At 36.8% G+C, this 15,510-nt stretch overlaps 1 protein-coding gene across 1 annotated transcript in view; it reads left to right on the top strand.

The window, feature by feature from the left end:
• The window catches only part of LOC140245285 (titin-like), a 240,109-nt gene that overhangs the window by 69,155 nt on the left and 155,444 nt on the right, over nt 1-15,510 (top strand). Inside the window, exons 18-19 of the mRNA XM_072324869.1 lie at nt 1,535-1,628; nt 1,731-1,858. Of these exons, the coding sequence (XP_072180970.1) occupies nt 1,535-1,628; nt 1,731-1,858 (222 nt within the window). The remainder of the gene's footprint in view (nt 1-1,534; nt 1,629-1,730; nt 1,859-15,510) is intronic.

Here is a 15,510-nt window from a genome sequence, read left to right as displayed (position 1 = left end):
AAAAATGCTATTTTTTGAACTTTCCTTTCACCATTTTGCTTCAAAATTTCGACAGATGATAGAAGACATGTTAGACTCCAATAATATATCAAAATCAGAAAATCGTAAGTTTTGACCAATTTCAATGCTCTGACTTCAAACTCGATTTTCACGGCTTCGACCGTGCATGACTTTAGGACCTTTTTATTGTAGCGGGTCACATTTTTCTGTTCAGTAGAATACATGCACCTGTATTTTGCTACATTTCTTTTTTTCTCTGTAGCTATGTTGCGTTTAACCCTATTCTAACTGGGGGGGGGGGTCAAATTGACCCCCCCTCGACGTTTCGCGCCACGATTCCGCAACGCGCAAAGATTTTGCCGCATCGTTTCATGACTTTTTTCATTGAAGTCTCCCGCATATTTTGAGACCAAATTTGCAACGTCCGGGTACACCGTTCCGAAGTTATGCAATGTTTTGCATATGCATGTCAACCCGAAAACCGCTCAAATTCATGATTTCGTGTGCAAATCCAATGCAAACTGTGTTTTTCTGTTTAATTGATATAAATTAGATTATTTCAACTTTTAACCATTAAAATAAATCAATTCTAATGTAGATAAGCTTGAAAAAGTGCCTCCAACAAATTTTGGCAAAAAAAAAATAGAAAACAAAAGATCAAAAAAACAATAAAATACATAAGAAATTAACAAAACAATAAAAAACAAAAGAAAATGATTTTGATTCCGCGATTTTTTTACAAGAAAATTGTTTGATGTGTCTTGAGGAACTCTGACACAAAAATTTAATAATCCTTCAGTCTTTTTGATGGAGTTATAGGTGAAAATATGATTTCATGCATTAATTTGCATAATTAATTAATTAAAAAATATGAAATCAACATTTTTCTATTTTATGACCATGTAATCTTGTAGTTGACATCCGGCTCTATGTTCAGGCAAAATTTTGCGGCGATCGCGCGATCGGCAGCCGAGATCTGAAGGGGGGGTCAAATTGACCCCCCCCCAGTAAAAACTTGGTCTCAAATAGCCCAGTTAGAATAGGGTTAAAGGTCCTGTACCAATCATGATTATATACGCTGATATTGACGTTGATTGCATTTACTGTAGAAACAGCAAACATGTATACCATCGTATTCAAATGTTATGCATCCCTTCTAAGAAAGGTTGTTAGCAGCACCTATAAAACTTGACTGACATAGCAACAATTAATAGATGCAAGCTGGATTCCATGCATTGAAAAGCATTGAGTATATAGTGATGGATTCAAAAGTTTGTTTGTATGTCCTGTCAGTGAAGTGGCCCCTTATCATACTCACAGCTGGATCACTGTTGTGTATACTGTTATGCCAGCCAAAGTAATTAGCGCCAAGATTCAAAATTATTGTGAGTCTTTTCAAACCGCATCCTAGGGTCCAACTCCCTACCTTTATCATCCAGAAGTCTCGTGATATCAAACTTTCTTTGTTCTATTTCCGTGGTGTTCTTAGAGGATGTTTGATGATAATGTTTTCTTTTCACAAACCATTTACCAGTCTGTCATGTCGGCCCCACCACGCGGGATGGTCAACGGCAGACACAGTGGGAGCCAGAGCAGCTTGGACCAACTGACCGGCCGGCACAGCGGCAGTCATGGCAGTCTTGACCGGCTGGACGGCCGGCGAGGCAGCAGGGGCAGTGTCCAGGGACTGGATGACCGGCGAAGTAGCCGGGGAAGCCTCCAGGGGATAGATGGTCGACTCAGCGGGAGTCGTGGTAGCATCGACAGACTTGGAAGACCATCATCTGGTTACTATGGCAACAGACCAGAGGATGAGGCGCAGAGAAGACTGAAGGAGTTTGAAGCTCGAGTCAAAGAGGTAAGTTAGTTTCCCTTGTATTTCTAACTGAGCTTTTGATCTCATTAAATTTGCATCAAATTCTGTGAATATCAAGGAAATCTGATGCAGAGAAGAAATATGCAGTGAAAGCAGTGTGTGTGGTGACGTATTGAAGACATGTGTCGTATGTTACATGTTGCAACACCTTTAGATGGCTTATTATTCAAGTATTGTTCTTTTCTTGGTTTTTGTTGGTGTGAGTATGCATAGTGAATCAAACAAATATGTCGGTGTGTGCTGGATGTGTCTGGCCATTAGCCTACAGAAGACTTTGTGGTAATCCTACCATGTCCTAATTATTGTATACTTTGTATTTTCTTTTGGTAGCATTTTTATTCTTGCGAATTTCCCAAGTCGGTTATATTATCAAAATCAGCAACTCACAAAAATATTACCTCCCATTTGTTATCATAACCCAAGAGGAAAGTCACTAACTTTTCGTGTGAAAAAAGATAAGACTTATTTCTCATTCTGTCACTTTGGTTCTTGATCACAAATTCAGCCGCATGTGATATTGTCCTACAAGTCCTAATTCACAAAATATCATGCTCAACAGATCATAGAAATACATTCGTATTTAGTACTTATTGTCTATCAGAAAGAAAAAAAAATGAGCGTATGAATACTGGTAGTGGTTGATTCATGAGCCATTTCATTTGCATAATACTGTAATATTAGCAAATCCAGAACATCAATCACATACATCTCTGCATTTCACTCGCCCAAGTTTGATTAAGATTGATAGTTGAGTGTCTGAGTCTTTCTCTAGATGTGTTCACAGTGTTTGGCTGTGTGGATGCTTGATATTCAGTGTTTATTTTGTCCTGCATTAGGGAGACTCGACTGCATATGATTAGTTGAAATGATATTTATTGGTTATGGAAAGCTAAAACTCGTCAAATCAAAATGATCTGAGCAATGCGGCGATGTGGCTCAGTCAGTAGTGTGTCTGCCTCACAATCAAATGGCTCAGGTTCAATTCCCAGTGAGTCAATTAAAAGTTGATAGAAAATGTTCCTTGACAAGACATTGCAGATGGTTCTAGTAGATAGAGGCAAGGTCAACTTCTTTCCTTCATATTTCATATTCCATATCCTAGGAGTCTGTCTACCTTTTAAATAACTCTTTGTGTGCCATGGTATAAACCCCCTGTGTGCCACATTATTCTGAGAATGCAACGCACAAGTGCTTTCAGAAACATTCTGTTTTTCACAACTGTCTAACTTTTTACAGAAAGTTTTATACCAGACAAGCAATGCGTAAGGTTGTAAAGAAAATGTTACACTTTGCCACTGACTGAGTCAGGCATGTAAATGTGGCACATAAAGAGTTGATCTTTGGTAATGCAAATTAAGCCAATATGATCAAATTTTCACGTTGTGCATGGTTACAAACAATTTGTATAGCTACAAATAATCCCAGGTGAGATATTATCTTTGATAAATAGGGAATTTATTTCCATGAAAGGAATTCTTCATAAACATTTCAAGTTGTATTTAATGTGTGCTGTCCTCTTGAAAGATAGGAAAAACCACCCAGCTTCAAAACCCACAAAAAGTTGCAGATTAGAATTCTCCATGAAGGACCAAAATGTGTCATTTCGGTTGACGCACTCAAATTTGTAAACTTTGTCTTTACTTGTTTGTCTCTACCTGCTGTAAAAATTTTTTGGCGTAAAGGGATGGTACAGTTTCGGTTAAGATAGGGTTTGAAGTTTCCAACATATTTGAGGTTTCAAACATTTTTTTATGACTTTTTGAGATTATGAAAAACCACTTACATGTATGAACTATGAAAGAGCATACTTATAATGCTATAAGGAAAGTTATTTGATGAAAATTGGTCTTGAAATGGCTGAGATATCCAAAACAAAGTGATCCTAATAAGAGGTGGGGCCCACCTCTTATTAGGATCACTCTGTTTTACTTTGTTTTTGGATGTCTTAGCCATTCCAAAGTTAATTTTCAACTAATAAATTTTAAGTTCCTCTTAAAATGGTATGCTCTGTATTATTTCATGAGTGGTGTTGTGGTATCTCGCAAAAAGTTAAATGCCCAATCCTCATCTTCACCAATACTATACCAACCCTTTAAAACAAAACTGAAATGAGATATGAGCATTTTTTCTTGACCAAATTTTTTTTTGAGTACCTAGGCATTACTTTCACTGGGATTTTCATTGATACTTCTGCACAGCACTCCTGAGTGTCCCTAATTTTAAATCCTCTTTTCTCCCTCGAAACTGCACTTCTTAACTCTCTCTTGTTTCAAATCACTTTTTGAATGGGCTAGAATGGTCCAATTTTGACAGGTTGTATATCAGTTTAATGCTTAGAACTTATTCTTTGGATAAATTTTGTTGAAAAGTGGAAATTCGTTTGATGGCCTGCTTTTTGTGGATTTTGAGCTGGGTGGTCACATAAATTTGTACAGTGCTTTTGTGGCTCCAGAAAACCGTACACTGCTGTTACAAGCTATGGTACACTGTACTTGCATGTGTGTGTGTGGAGAACCATGATGTGTTCTCTCGACATCATGTTTTTGCAACAAGTTCATTGATCCTTTCTTGTGCTAAAGTGACTTAACTTTTCACCCATCAGTGACCTTGTCCAAATATCTGTAAGCTGATTGAAGGAGATGCTAAAAGGGGCTTTTGTTCAGAGAACCTGGTTTCATTGTTTAGCTGCGTTGAATGGGGAGGGGTGAGGCAGAATGAAAAGATCCAATTTCACATTCCTTTGTCATGACACATTTTTGTAGCACACAACTAGTACTTTACAGAGAGAAGTTAACAACTCTATGCAGTGATTTATCTCTTGTGTGTATAAATGGGGTAATGAAAACGGATAATAATGCCATTTTGCATCTCAAATTTCATGAAAGTGGATTTTTTTTTTTGTGGTAAAGAAACAGTCATATACATCAAGCAATGATACCTACAGTATCTTGTTGAAGTTTGCAAAGGCTGAAGTGTGTTGAAAGAGAAACTACAGGGTATTGTCTTTGTTAAGTACACCACTTATTCTTCATGTGGTATACAGCATGGCTACAAGGGAAACTCTTAAACCTTTCAAATTTATTGAGTAGTAGTACTCACCATTATAATGGAGTCATTGTAAAATGTAATGAAACATGTCAGGCTATAGTTAATGGTTTGAAAATGTTGGAAAGAAGGATTTTAGTCTGATATCTTAGATGGTACTTACTGCATGAAAGTGTGCAGCATAATAAACTGACATGATTACTTTCTGTTCATCTATGCTGTAAAGTAGCTTTGAGTCGGAAATAGAAATATGTATATGAAAAATGTAGAAATTTCCATCAACAAACTCTTCAGTATTAGATTTGCCCCATGCCACTCTGCAAACAATTTTGATTCCCAAAGTTATGTACAGGCTATAAAATACTGACAAAAACAACAACAACAACAACAACCCAAGAGATCTGTAATCTGGGTAGATGCACCTACAGGCATATTTGTCAGTTGTTGGTTTTGTATTTGAGAAAAGGAAATCAGTTATTACTATACTCTTTTCGTAGATGACACCACCAGGTTATTGCTAGGAATTAAGTTCTGTGCTTTTGAAATAGAAATATTTCTGCCTGCATGCATTCACATAAATATTTGAAAACAATTCAGTGAGAAGTTCCTTTTTTTTAATGCAAATACTATATCATACAGGCATCATACAATTTTTATTTGTTCCTGTTTGTTTCTTGATGAATGATTTTATTTTTATTGAAATGGAAAGAATAATGTCCATTTTGAAGTACTTTGCATGTACCATTTGCATAAGATATCAACAAGCAGTATATACACAGAAGAGTATACACACACACATGCACACACACACAAACACTCTGATACACAGTGTGTGGTATACAAACATCTTATCCTGTTTTCACTCGTGTAGGCACTGAAGCAAGTTGTGTATGCTAGAGTGTGTGTGTATGTCTTGCCTCAGGTAATCCCATTGCCTTTACACAGCCATTGGGTTTCAACCTCTATCCACCAATGGGGTTCAGCTCGGGAGAGCCTCTCCTAATATAGATGTAACAGGCTTGGTGTTCTATTCCATCTCTTCCCCCCTCTCTCTGTCCATTGGGGTGGGGGGGGGGGGTGGGGGAAGGAGAGAGGGAGGAAGAGAAGCGTGTGAGACCAGAAGAGAGAGAGGAGGAGAGAGCTGGTCCTGTCTACCACCTCAGGTCTTCCCCTCTCCCTGGCTCAGTAGGGTACCGAGCGTTGGAGACGAACGGTGCGTTTGGCTGGCGTGGGGCACTACGCGTGTGCATCGTTACCGGCACCGTGGTGCGCTCGCGACACCAATTTGAAGCACACCGTGATTAACGAACAGAAACAAGAGCATCTCCAATGGCACAGCGATAAACGCAAATCTTTTTTTCTGCATGTGAACTAGTTGGAGATTAGAGGGAAAAAAAAATCTGAAGCAACTGTTTATGTTGTTTGTTTACTGTGAACATTTTGTTTTATGTTGAATGTTCTAAAGAAACTATTACGAAGGGACCAATTACGTCCGCATCTAGTTCTACAGGTTCCTACTAAAAGAAATTGAAACAAGCTTAAGGAGTTGATATTTATTGGACATTGATTGTGACGCGAGACACTAATAGCAATGTCTGGGACTAAAGAGAAACAGCCGGCTTTGACAACGACCATTAGCACTGTAGCTGTGCAGAGTGGGAAAGCTAGGATCGTTTTGGCTGTACTTCAAGTAAGTTACGCTTTATTCTCATTTCCTGTGATATAGACCCTAAATTGTTTAATAGCAATGTCTTCTTTTGCTGTCACAAAGCATGGATTATCTCTACTCTCATACATTATCATTCATTTGATATTTGTGGTTTCAGTGTGTGTTGTGTGTTAACTTAATTAGCAAGTTCATTAAATCTTCATTTTATACATAAATGGCGTTGTAAAACTCTTCTCCTTTCATGGTCGTTATTTTGATATTTATATCTAATCAGTATCATCTGCTATCACATGGGAAATCTACAAACTGTATTAAAATAAGAGCAGAAATATACAATGTACAATATGTAGTATGACATGTATATTCATAGAGGTCATGACCCCTGTAAAGTTCATTGACCTCTTTCATCTTTAACTGATGACTGCCCTTTCTTGGTACAGAGCTGACTTTTCCAAATTTATCAACAAGTGGAACTTTACCTTTTAGTGTTTACATCTTTATTTATTTTTTCTGGTGGAAACATAAATGTTAATGAGGTGTATAGATATCTCCTTATGTTCCAGGTGAGGTGAAAAACTGGAAAACTGGATATTCGCAATTTGATAGTGAATGTCCAGATAAATCCTGAGTTTGTGCATTTGGTCGTGACACTGAAATTTTTGTGTTCCTGCAATAAACTCACTATACATGTACATGACAAAATGTACCACTTAACAGCACAAAATGATTATGATCTATGGATTTTCCAGCATGGGGAATTAAAAAGAATAATTGTGATAAAAACAGACCATGAAAGAGAGAGCTATGAAATTCTGGCGTAATTGGCAGGAAATCATTATGATTTTGTAGAATATCCAGCATATAGAGTTGAATAGTACAGTCTGAATAGATTGTGATGTGAAGAAATTGAGTCAATGTGATACAAATATCATTGTACAGCAAGAAATAATCATGCTCTCTTAAAAGAATTAAAGCAATCATTGAATAGAATAATTCCATCAGAGTTTGGCAACGACAAGAGTAAGCTGCAAGAAACCATTGCTTACATAGGATTACTGTCTTCCTGTAGATTGATTGGTTCTCTCCGTGTCTCGTCTGACCACACAAAACGCTTCAACAAGACAGTTTATTGACAATTAGGCTAGTTGTGTTTACAGTGATGACCATAAAGTCGTGTTGTGTGCGTCTCCTGACAAATGCCAAGCAATACCTTCGTGCAGAGGAATTTTACTCTAACAGATGCTAGATTGATTCAGAGCTAACCTCCCTTTCCCCAGTCTTGATGTGTTTCCTTTTATCTTTTTGTACTTGTCATGATTAACTGTACTGCAGTATGGAATTAGAGTACATATTAATATATTTTTTACATAATTCTGTCTTGTGTCTTTTTACTTGACAGTTTACACATACATGTAGATTGTTTCTCTGGTACAGTTGACATGAAATCTGGGAATCATATTTTTCAAAAATTTAATACTAGTACCAGAGAGCCTTGCAATTTTGTTGAATGGTGAAAAAAAACCCCAACAGCAACAACAAAAAAAATATGGCATACTGGCCAACTTTTCTGAACATAATATGCTTACAAATAGGGAGTGTATAGTGCATACACAAATAGGGAATATATAGTGTATGTATACACTGTATATCTCAAAGTGCTTTTTATACATTGTAGAGCTCAAACATTTTGATTAAAATGAAATATTGTCAGAGAATGAGACACATTGTTATCTGTATATCATCCATTTCAGCTGATAATGATAAATTAAACAAATTTACACTAATAGTATGATGTCTAAATTCTTCAATATTAGTTTCTGTACAGATTATGCATGTGGAAAGTAAAATCTCATAGTGGTAATTAAAAATGGGAGCATTCTAAATTACATGGAAAATGTGAAATCACATATCTTTTATATTCCATTATGATTAAGGGAATATGGTGATTGCAATTACATGGACACAGCCCGTACATAATTGAGGGTATGTTACAACAGCGTCTCTATGGAGATGGATTGTATATTCTACATGCATCACAGTTACTTGTGTTTTTGGAGAGATCTTTGCAAGTTTTGGGTAACCTTGATTACAGGTTTTGTCTGCGAGACTGAAATCCAGGACACATCTCTCAAATCCGTTTGGTCAACAACACCAAAGTAACATTTCCTTCTTTGCAGAAGAAGATTAGGGATTTTCTGTCCCCCCCCCCCCTCCCTCTGTTTCTTTTCAAAAGAAGATTATCTTTACCCCTCCCTTTCTTTATCAGTGTCAGTGCAAACTCAGGAAACTTTGCATTTCTTAGATAATTTTTTTTTTTTTTGCAGTAAAGACAAGATTACATGACAGAACATCGTAAAACAGTGACAAAATCTTTTCATATGATGAAGCCCCAGTGTTTTGAAGACAGTTCAGCATGGGTTCTTACACAAAATGCTCAATGTGGGACTAATAACTCATGGTCTTCAATGTCAATGTGGGTATACTGTATATGGAAATTGTCCAAGAGTGTTTTATGTTAGCGTAATGAAGATCAGTCAATACTTATACAATTATGTGAGAGCAAAATTCATGCATGGCTAAACATGTTAACCTCATCGGAGGGGAATATGCAGGTCTTTTGATGATTATCAGTCTTATCTGTTTTTTGGAGTGTTTTTTTTTTTTTGGGGGGGGGGGCACTCATCAACAATATAATTGTGGATTATTTTAAGGGGTTTATGGATGCATTTGTCATTGAATTAATCACATTATTCTTCTGCAGTCTATTGATTGATGCATTTGTGAAAGGGGTGAATATACAATGTATCCCTATACAGCTTCCAGAATTGACCAATCATGACTACTGTAAAACCAGAAATACACTGTATTTGTGGCATGAAACATTTGTGAAATGGAGCTGATGCCCCCCTTTTTTTTTGTGGCATGAAACTTTCTTGAACTGCCACTGACATGCAGTTTAACGTGTAGACAAAAACTTTAGTGCACATTTTACTTTCGCGAGTCTCAACTATTTGCGAGAGTTTCATGTGTGCGAAGATTTCTGGTTTTACAGTATACAGTACCCAGACTTCAAAGGCAGGAAATTAATGGATTCATATTCAGTGGTAGCTGCATGTAATAATAAACATCATGCGTTAATATCAGCTCTTCACTGAACTCTGCTGAGTTATATTGATCTTACACTAGTTTTTTAAGTTTTTTTTTGCCATGTTATGGCTTGTCTTGTAAACTGGATTGCGCTACTATGGACATTTATTTTAGTTCATTTCATGATTTTTTTTTCCCACCCATTCATTTTAAATCTGTTGAGTTCTGTTAAACTAACTACTTTTAGCATATTATTATGACTTACCAAGTAAACTGTATTGTGCTGCTGTTGAAATTGTTTTGTTCATTTCATGAGTTCCATTGACCATTCATTTAAATCTGACGTGCTCCATCGAGCTAAATTAATTTTTAGCAGTGTTATAAATTGCTAGAAAGCAAACCGAAATGCTATGGACATTTGTTCTAGTTCATTTACCATTGGCCTGGCCTCTGTTTATCAACTATCTGACCTTTCCCATCTCTCTCTCTCCCTCTCTCTCCTTGTCTTTCTCCATCTCTCTTTCTCTCAGTCTGACTCTCCTCGTTATCACTCTCTCTCTCTTTATCTCCGGCCATGTCCCAAATACCAGAGATGGTAGGGCAACCAAGCCTGTCATACACTCCCACCCACTCTCATGTAGTCTCGTCATCATCCATGCATTCAGTTTTAGTCATACCTGCAAATGAAGTCTGTGATGGAGACTATTTAAAGCGACATGTCAGCATCTGTGATTGATTTAACCCACTGCGTACAGAAAGTTGATGAAGCTTGTGTAAAGTCTGTGGGAATTTCAGAATAGAAAATGTTAAGACAAAATGAATATCCAAGAGAAATTTACTCTCTTCATAAGTACCACTGAAGTGAAAAGTTTTGCAAAGTTTGGACTTATGACATAAGTGTGATTGTAAAGAAATTAAACAAAATAGGCCTATGTCTTAATAAACAAAATCTAGTAAATCAACAGTGTAAAGGGGAAAATATTCCTTAGATATTTGTTATTGCAATTCAGTTCAATTCAATTCAGTTTAATTCAATTCAATTCAATTCAATTCAATTCAGTTCAGTTCAGTTCAATTCAATCCAATCCAATCCAATCCAATCCAATCCAATCCAATCCAATCCAATCCAATCCAATCCAATCCAATCCAATCCAATTCAATTCAATTCAATTCAATTCAATTCAATTCAATTCAATTTAATTCAAATCAAATGTTATATCCAATATATCACATTTTTATTTTAGATACAATTTCAAGGAAAACAACCAAACCAAACAGTATATTACAGTTGAACCTCTCTTATCCGGCCTCCCTTTATCCGGATCTCTCTATTATACGGACGCAATCTCGCCGTGATTTTTTTTTTTTTTTTTTTTTTTTTTTTTTTTTTTTTAATAATTACGGGAGGAAAGGGGGATTCCCAACTCCTTGAGAACTCCTACACAAACACACATGAATTACATATTACTTCCAACATTAACATACACCTCTATTTTGGGGTCTGTTACTGAGTGTAACAATGAAAAGGTTGCAGTATACACAGGCGCGCCGGAAGCAGTTTTGGATTGGGGGGGCAAACATTGGAGGGGGCTCAAGATTAGACCATGCATATGTTACACAATATACACATACACACACACACACACACACGCGCGCGCGCGCACACGCATACACACATCTATTATATACAGTGTGTATATATATATACATTTGTATATTCTACATACATATATATAATAGAAGAAAGAGTCTCAAGTACGCCATGGATCCAACGATTACAAAAAAATTTTATTACAAAATTTTCGGTCTGCCTCAGACCTTCGTCAGTGCAAAGACAATGATGGACAATGTCATTGTCCATCATTGTCTTTGCACTGACGAAGGTCTGAGGCAGACCGAAAATTTTGTAATAAAATTTTTTTGTAATCGTTGGATCCATGGCGTACTTGAGACTCTTTCTTCTAATAATTACAACATTCGAAGTCCAACACGTGGAAAATTCCAAGATGAACATATATATATATATATATATATGTAAAGTGGCGTACGGTGGGTCGAAACATGGGGGGAACCATAAAGTAATTTTGACGGTCTGTATGTTTGTGTGTGTGTGCGTGAGCAATAATGGGACTACAATACATTACGGAATGTGATACATTCAACAACGCAGTCATTGAGGAACATTGTAAGTTTTCCTTACATGGATTATGGAATGACGGTGTGAAACGATCGACAAATTATATACTGTCAGCAACGTAAGGTGAATGACATAACAATAAAATGCGAGCGAGCGAAGCGAGCGAGCTTGAAAATTTTGATATTCTACAGTTCCAAAACTGGAGTTTTAATTGTAGCTATATATTTCGCTTTGGAAATAAATGGGGGCGCATCGGGCGCAACTGCTGGCAATTATTGGCAGCAACATTAGGAGAATGGCATAACGATTCAATGCGAGCGAGCGAAGCGAGCAAGCTTGAAAATTTTGACATTCTACAGTCCCAAAACTGGGGTTTGTAGCTATATCTTTCACTTTGGAAATTAATGGGGCAGCGCATCGGGCGCAACTGCTGGCAATTAGTGGCAGCAACATTAGGAGAATGGCATAACGATTCAATGCGAGCGAGCAAAGCGAGCGAGCTTGAGAATTTTGACATTTTACAGTAAAAAAACTCCCGTTTGTAGCTATATCTTTCGCTTTGGAAATTAAGGGGGGGGGGGGGCATCGGGCGCAACTGCTGGCAATTACTGGCAGCAACGTTAGGAGAGTGGCATAACGATTCAATGTGAGCGAGTGAAGCGAGCGAGCTTGAAAATTTTGACATTCTAGAGTCCAACAACTGCCGTCGTAGCTATGTTTTTCGCTTCAGGTGCACCGGGCTCAACTGCTGGATGCGAGCGAGCGAAGCGAGCGAGCTTTAAAATTTTGACATTTTACAGTCCAAAAGCTGCCGTTTGTAGCCATATTTTTTCCCTTTTATTCATATATTATACATATTTATTTTATTTTCTTTGTTTATTCATTTATTTCTATTATTATTATTATTATTTTTATTTTTATTTTTTTTATTATTTTTTTTTTTTTTGGGGGGGGGGCTTTTTGGGGGGGCAAAAATGCGTTTTGCCCCCCCACTTTTTGGATTGGGGGGGCGGCCGCCCCCCTGCCCCCCCACTTCCGGCGCCTATGAGTATACACATTACTATAGTGGTACTACAGTGGGCTACATCAGTACATGTGTATGTACAATGTACATGTATAAAGCATTGAGTCTCCCGTATCCGGCCAAATCCCTTATCCGGATGAGCCCTGGTCCCGACTTGTCCGGATACGAGAGGTTCAACTGTACTATGATATATAAACATATATGTATGAAATGATTTGTTCAAAAGGATTGCGTTATTGGAGAAGAGGGGCCCAGGTAAATGACTGGATCAAGCTTCATCTAGTTACCATTAAAGACATAATAGTCTTGCTCCCAGTCCCATCAACTGCTGAATGAAGCAATGTATCACTTGAATCAAGTAGTCATTTCATGCAACAATTTGTTTACTACTATTTGGGTTATCCTCCGCCTTTGCTTTGCAAATGAGAGTTATAATTATCTCTATTAAAAGTGGCCAAGCCATGTTGTTTATAAATACATATATTTTTTATATTTATTGCCCAGTGATAGTAGTTAGTTTAAGACCCTGTCAATTCCCAATGCAGACAGCTGTCGGTAGTGAAGTCAGAGGCCGAACCTGATGTGAGATTCCCAGCAGGAGTTCTAGAATATAAAAAACTGGCAAAGATAGGTGTGTTCACACATGGCACAAAATCTTCAGACACTTTTATTAGTTTATACACCTGAACAGAAAACGAGTCATTTAGATATCTTAAAATATTTTAAATAGTTCTGTTTCAATTCATACTTGTCTTCACTAAAACAAAAAAGCCGGTTTTCTTAAAAATAATTTCCGATAGTTTTTCATCATCTTGACTGGTTGTTAATCAGGATGTTTGTGCTTTACAACGTATAGGCCTACAATGTGGGATTTTGGTAAGATGGTGAAAAAAAAATAGAGAATGAAGTGTTTGTACAAAGAGCAATGTTGCTTTATAAGCTGCAGAAAGTTCAGAAGCTTACATCGTAAAGTTTTATAGAAAAAAAATGTTTAGAAATTGCGTGATACATGATGCTTGCCAATTTGAAATATTGTTCATATCCAATATGAACAGCCTCTCTGAAAAAGAAGAAGTGTAACTCAATTTTGGTGGCAAAGTTGTTCTGGTGTTGATCACAAGCCCAAAGCAATTCTTGTGGTCCTGCCTCATCCACCTTGCATTTTTAACATATTTAGCATAGTTTCTGTGTGCTCCTTTCATTGCTAGCCAAGCAGTACTTGTGCCCATATGAGGCAGTCATTGTAAAAAGCAAAAACCTCACTAGAAACCAATTTTCTCCTCTCCTTCCTCCCAATCCTCCCCCCCAAAAAAAAGAAAAAAAGATGCACAAACCAGAGAAGAAAACAGAGCAAGAATTTGTAAATCCCTACTGACATTGCAGGTCACACTAAATACATCCTGATCAATCTCTGATATGACATAAATAATATATAAATCTGATATAATAAATAATCTCTGACAGTATTTCATACTCTCTTACAGTCGGCATCCCATTATTTTTGATTTCGTATTTCTGTTTCATGAATTACCACATCTTGAGTTTATCTCTGTAAGCATTTATCAACAGAAAGTTGAAATCAATCACTCTAGAGAAACTCATGTAACATTCTTTTAGAGATTGGTTGCATAATGGAACAATTCAAAGTGGAAGAAATTTTAATCTACAATTATGTTTGCTACAATTGTAGTTGATTAGAGTTAAATCTATTTATTGAAGCCAACATAAATTGCGCTTTAAAGGGACTGTACAGTACTTCTTGAGGTGGGGATTCATGTTTTCAACATTCCTAAGTGAGATAATGAGAAACTTCTTATGAAATATGAAAGAGCATGTAATTTTAAGAAGGATTCAACGTTTATTTGATGAAAATAGGTTTTCAGATGGCTGAGATATCCAAAAAAGTGATAATAATAAAAAGGCGACAGGCCACGCTTTTTATTAAGATCTCTTTGTTTCACCTTGTTTTTGGATATCTCAGCCATTTCAAAACCGATTTTCATCATATAAACTTTTGATACCCCCTAGAATTGCATGCTCTTTGACATCTCATAGAGTGGTTTTTGAATATCTCGCAAAACGTTAAAAGCTAAATCCTCACCTCGACCAGAACTTTACACACCCTTTAAAGTAGCGGCATATTAAAAGAAAAGAAATAAAGAGAGAAGATGACTTGTATTCAACCCTGTGAAGAATGGAACCAACCTTCACTTGTCTATCAGTAGTCCAGCAGCTGAGACATGGGTGTCCAGATTGTAGTCAATGTCACAGGAGATGGCCTGAAAAGCCTGTTTTTGTTTTGTCTTTTCTATTGCACAAATAAATCCAAGTCCTGTTAGATTAACCCTATCATTGCCAGCAGCAAGTCTGTCAAGTATGATTTCACTGATGTTTCAAAAGAGTGGAAGTTGGTTGCTCAATCACAACCAATTTAAAAGAGTGACTCTCATGTCTGTCTGCCAATGAAAGTAACCTTAATAGAGATAATTTCTTCTTCAATGTACAATCATACCTTTTTATGTATCTAATAAATCAGTAAATTGTATGCAGTCTTGTGTAAATGATAATATCAAATGATATCATACAGTATATTCTAATGTGATTTAATTTGTTATTACCTTGAAATCTAATCAAAATTGGGTAGAGATTATGGAAGTTATGACTGTAAGAAG

Source organism: Diadema setosum, chromosome 22 (assembly GCF_964275005.1).
Source record: "Diadema setosum chromosome 22, eeDiaSeto1, whole genome shotgun sequence".
In the NCBI taxonomy this organism is placed as follows: Eukaryota; Metazoa; Echinodermata; class Echinoidea; order Diadematoida; family Diadematidae; genus Diadema; species Diadema setosum.
The sequence above is the reverse complement of the archived record's forward strand: the minus strand, read 5'-3'. Positions and strand labels throughout refer to the sequence as shown.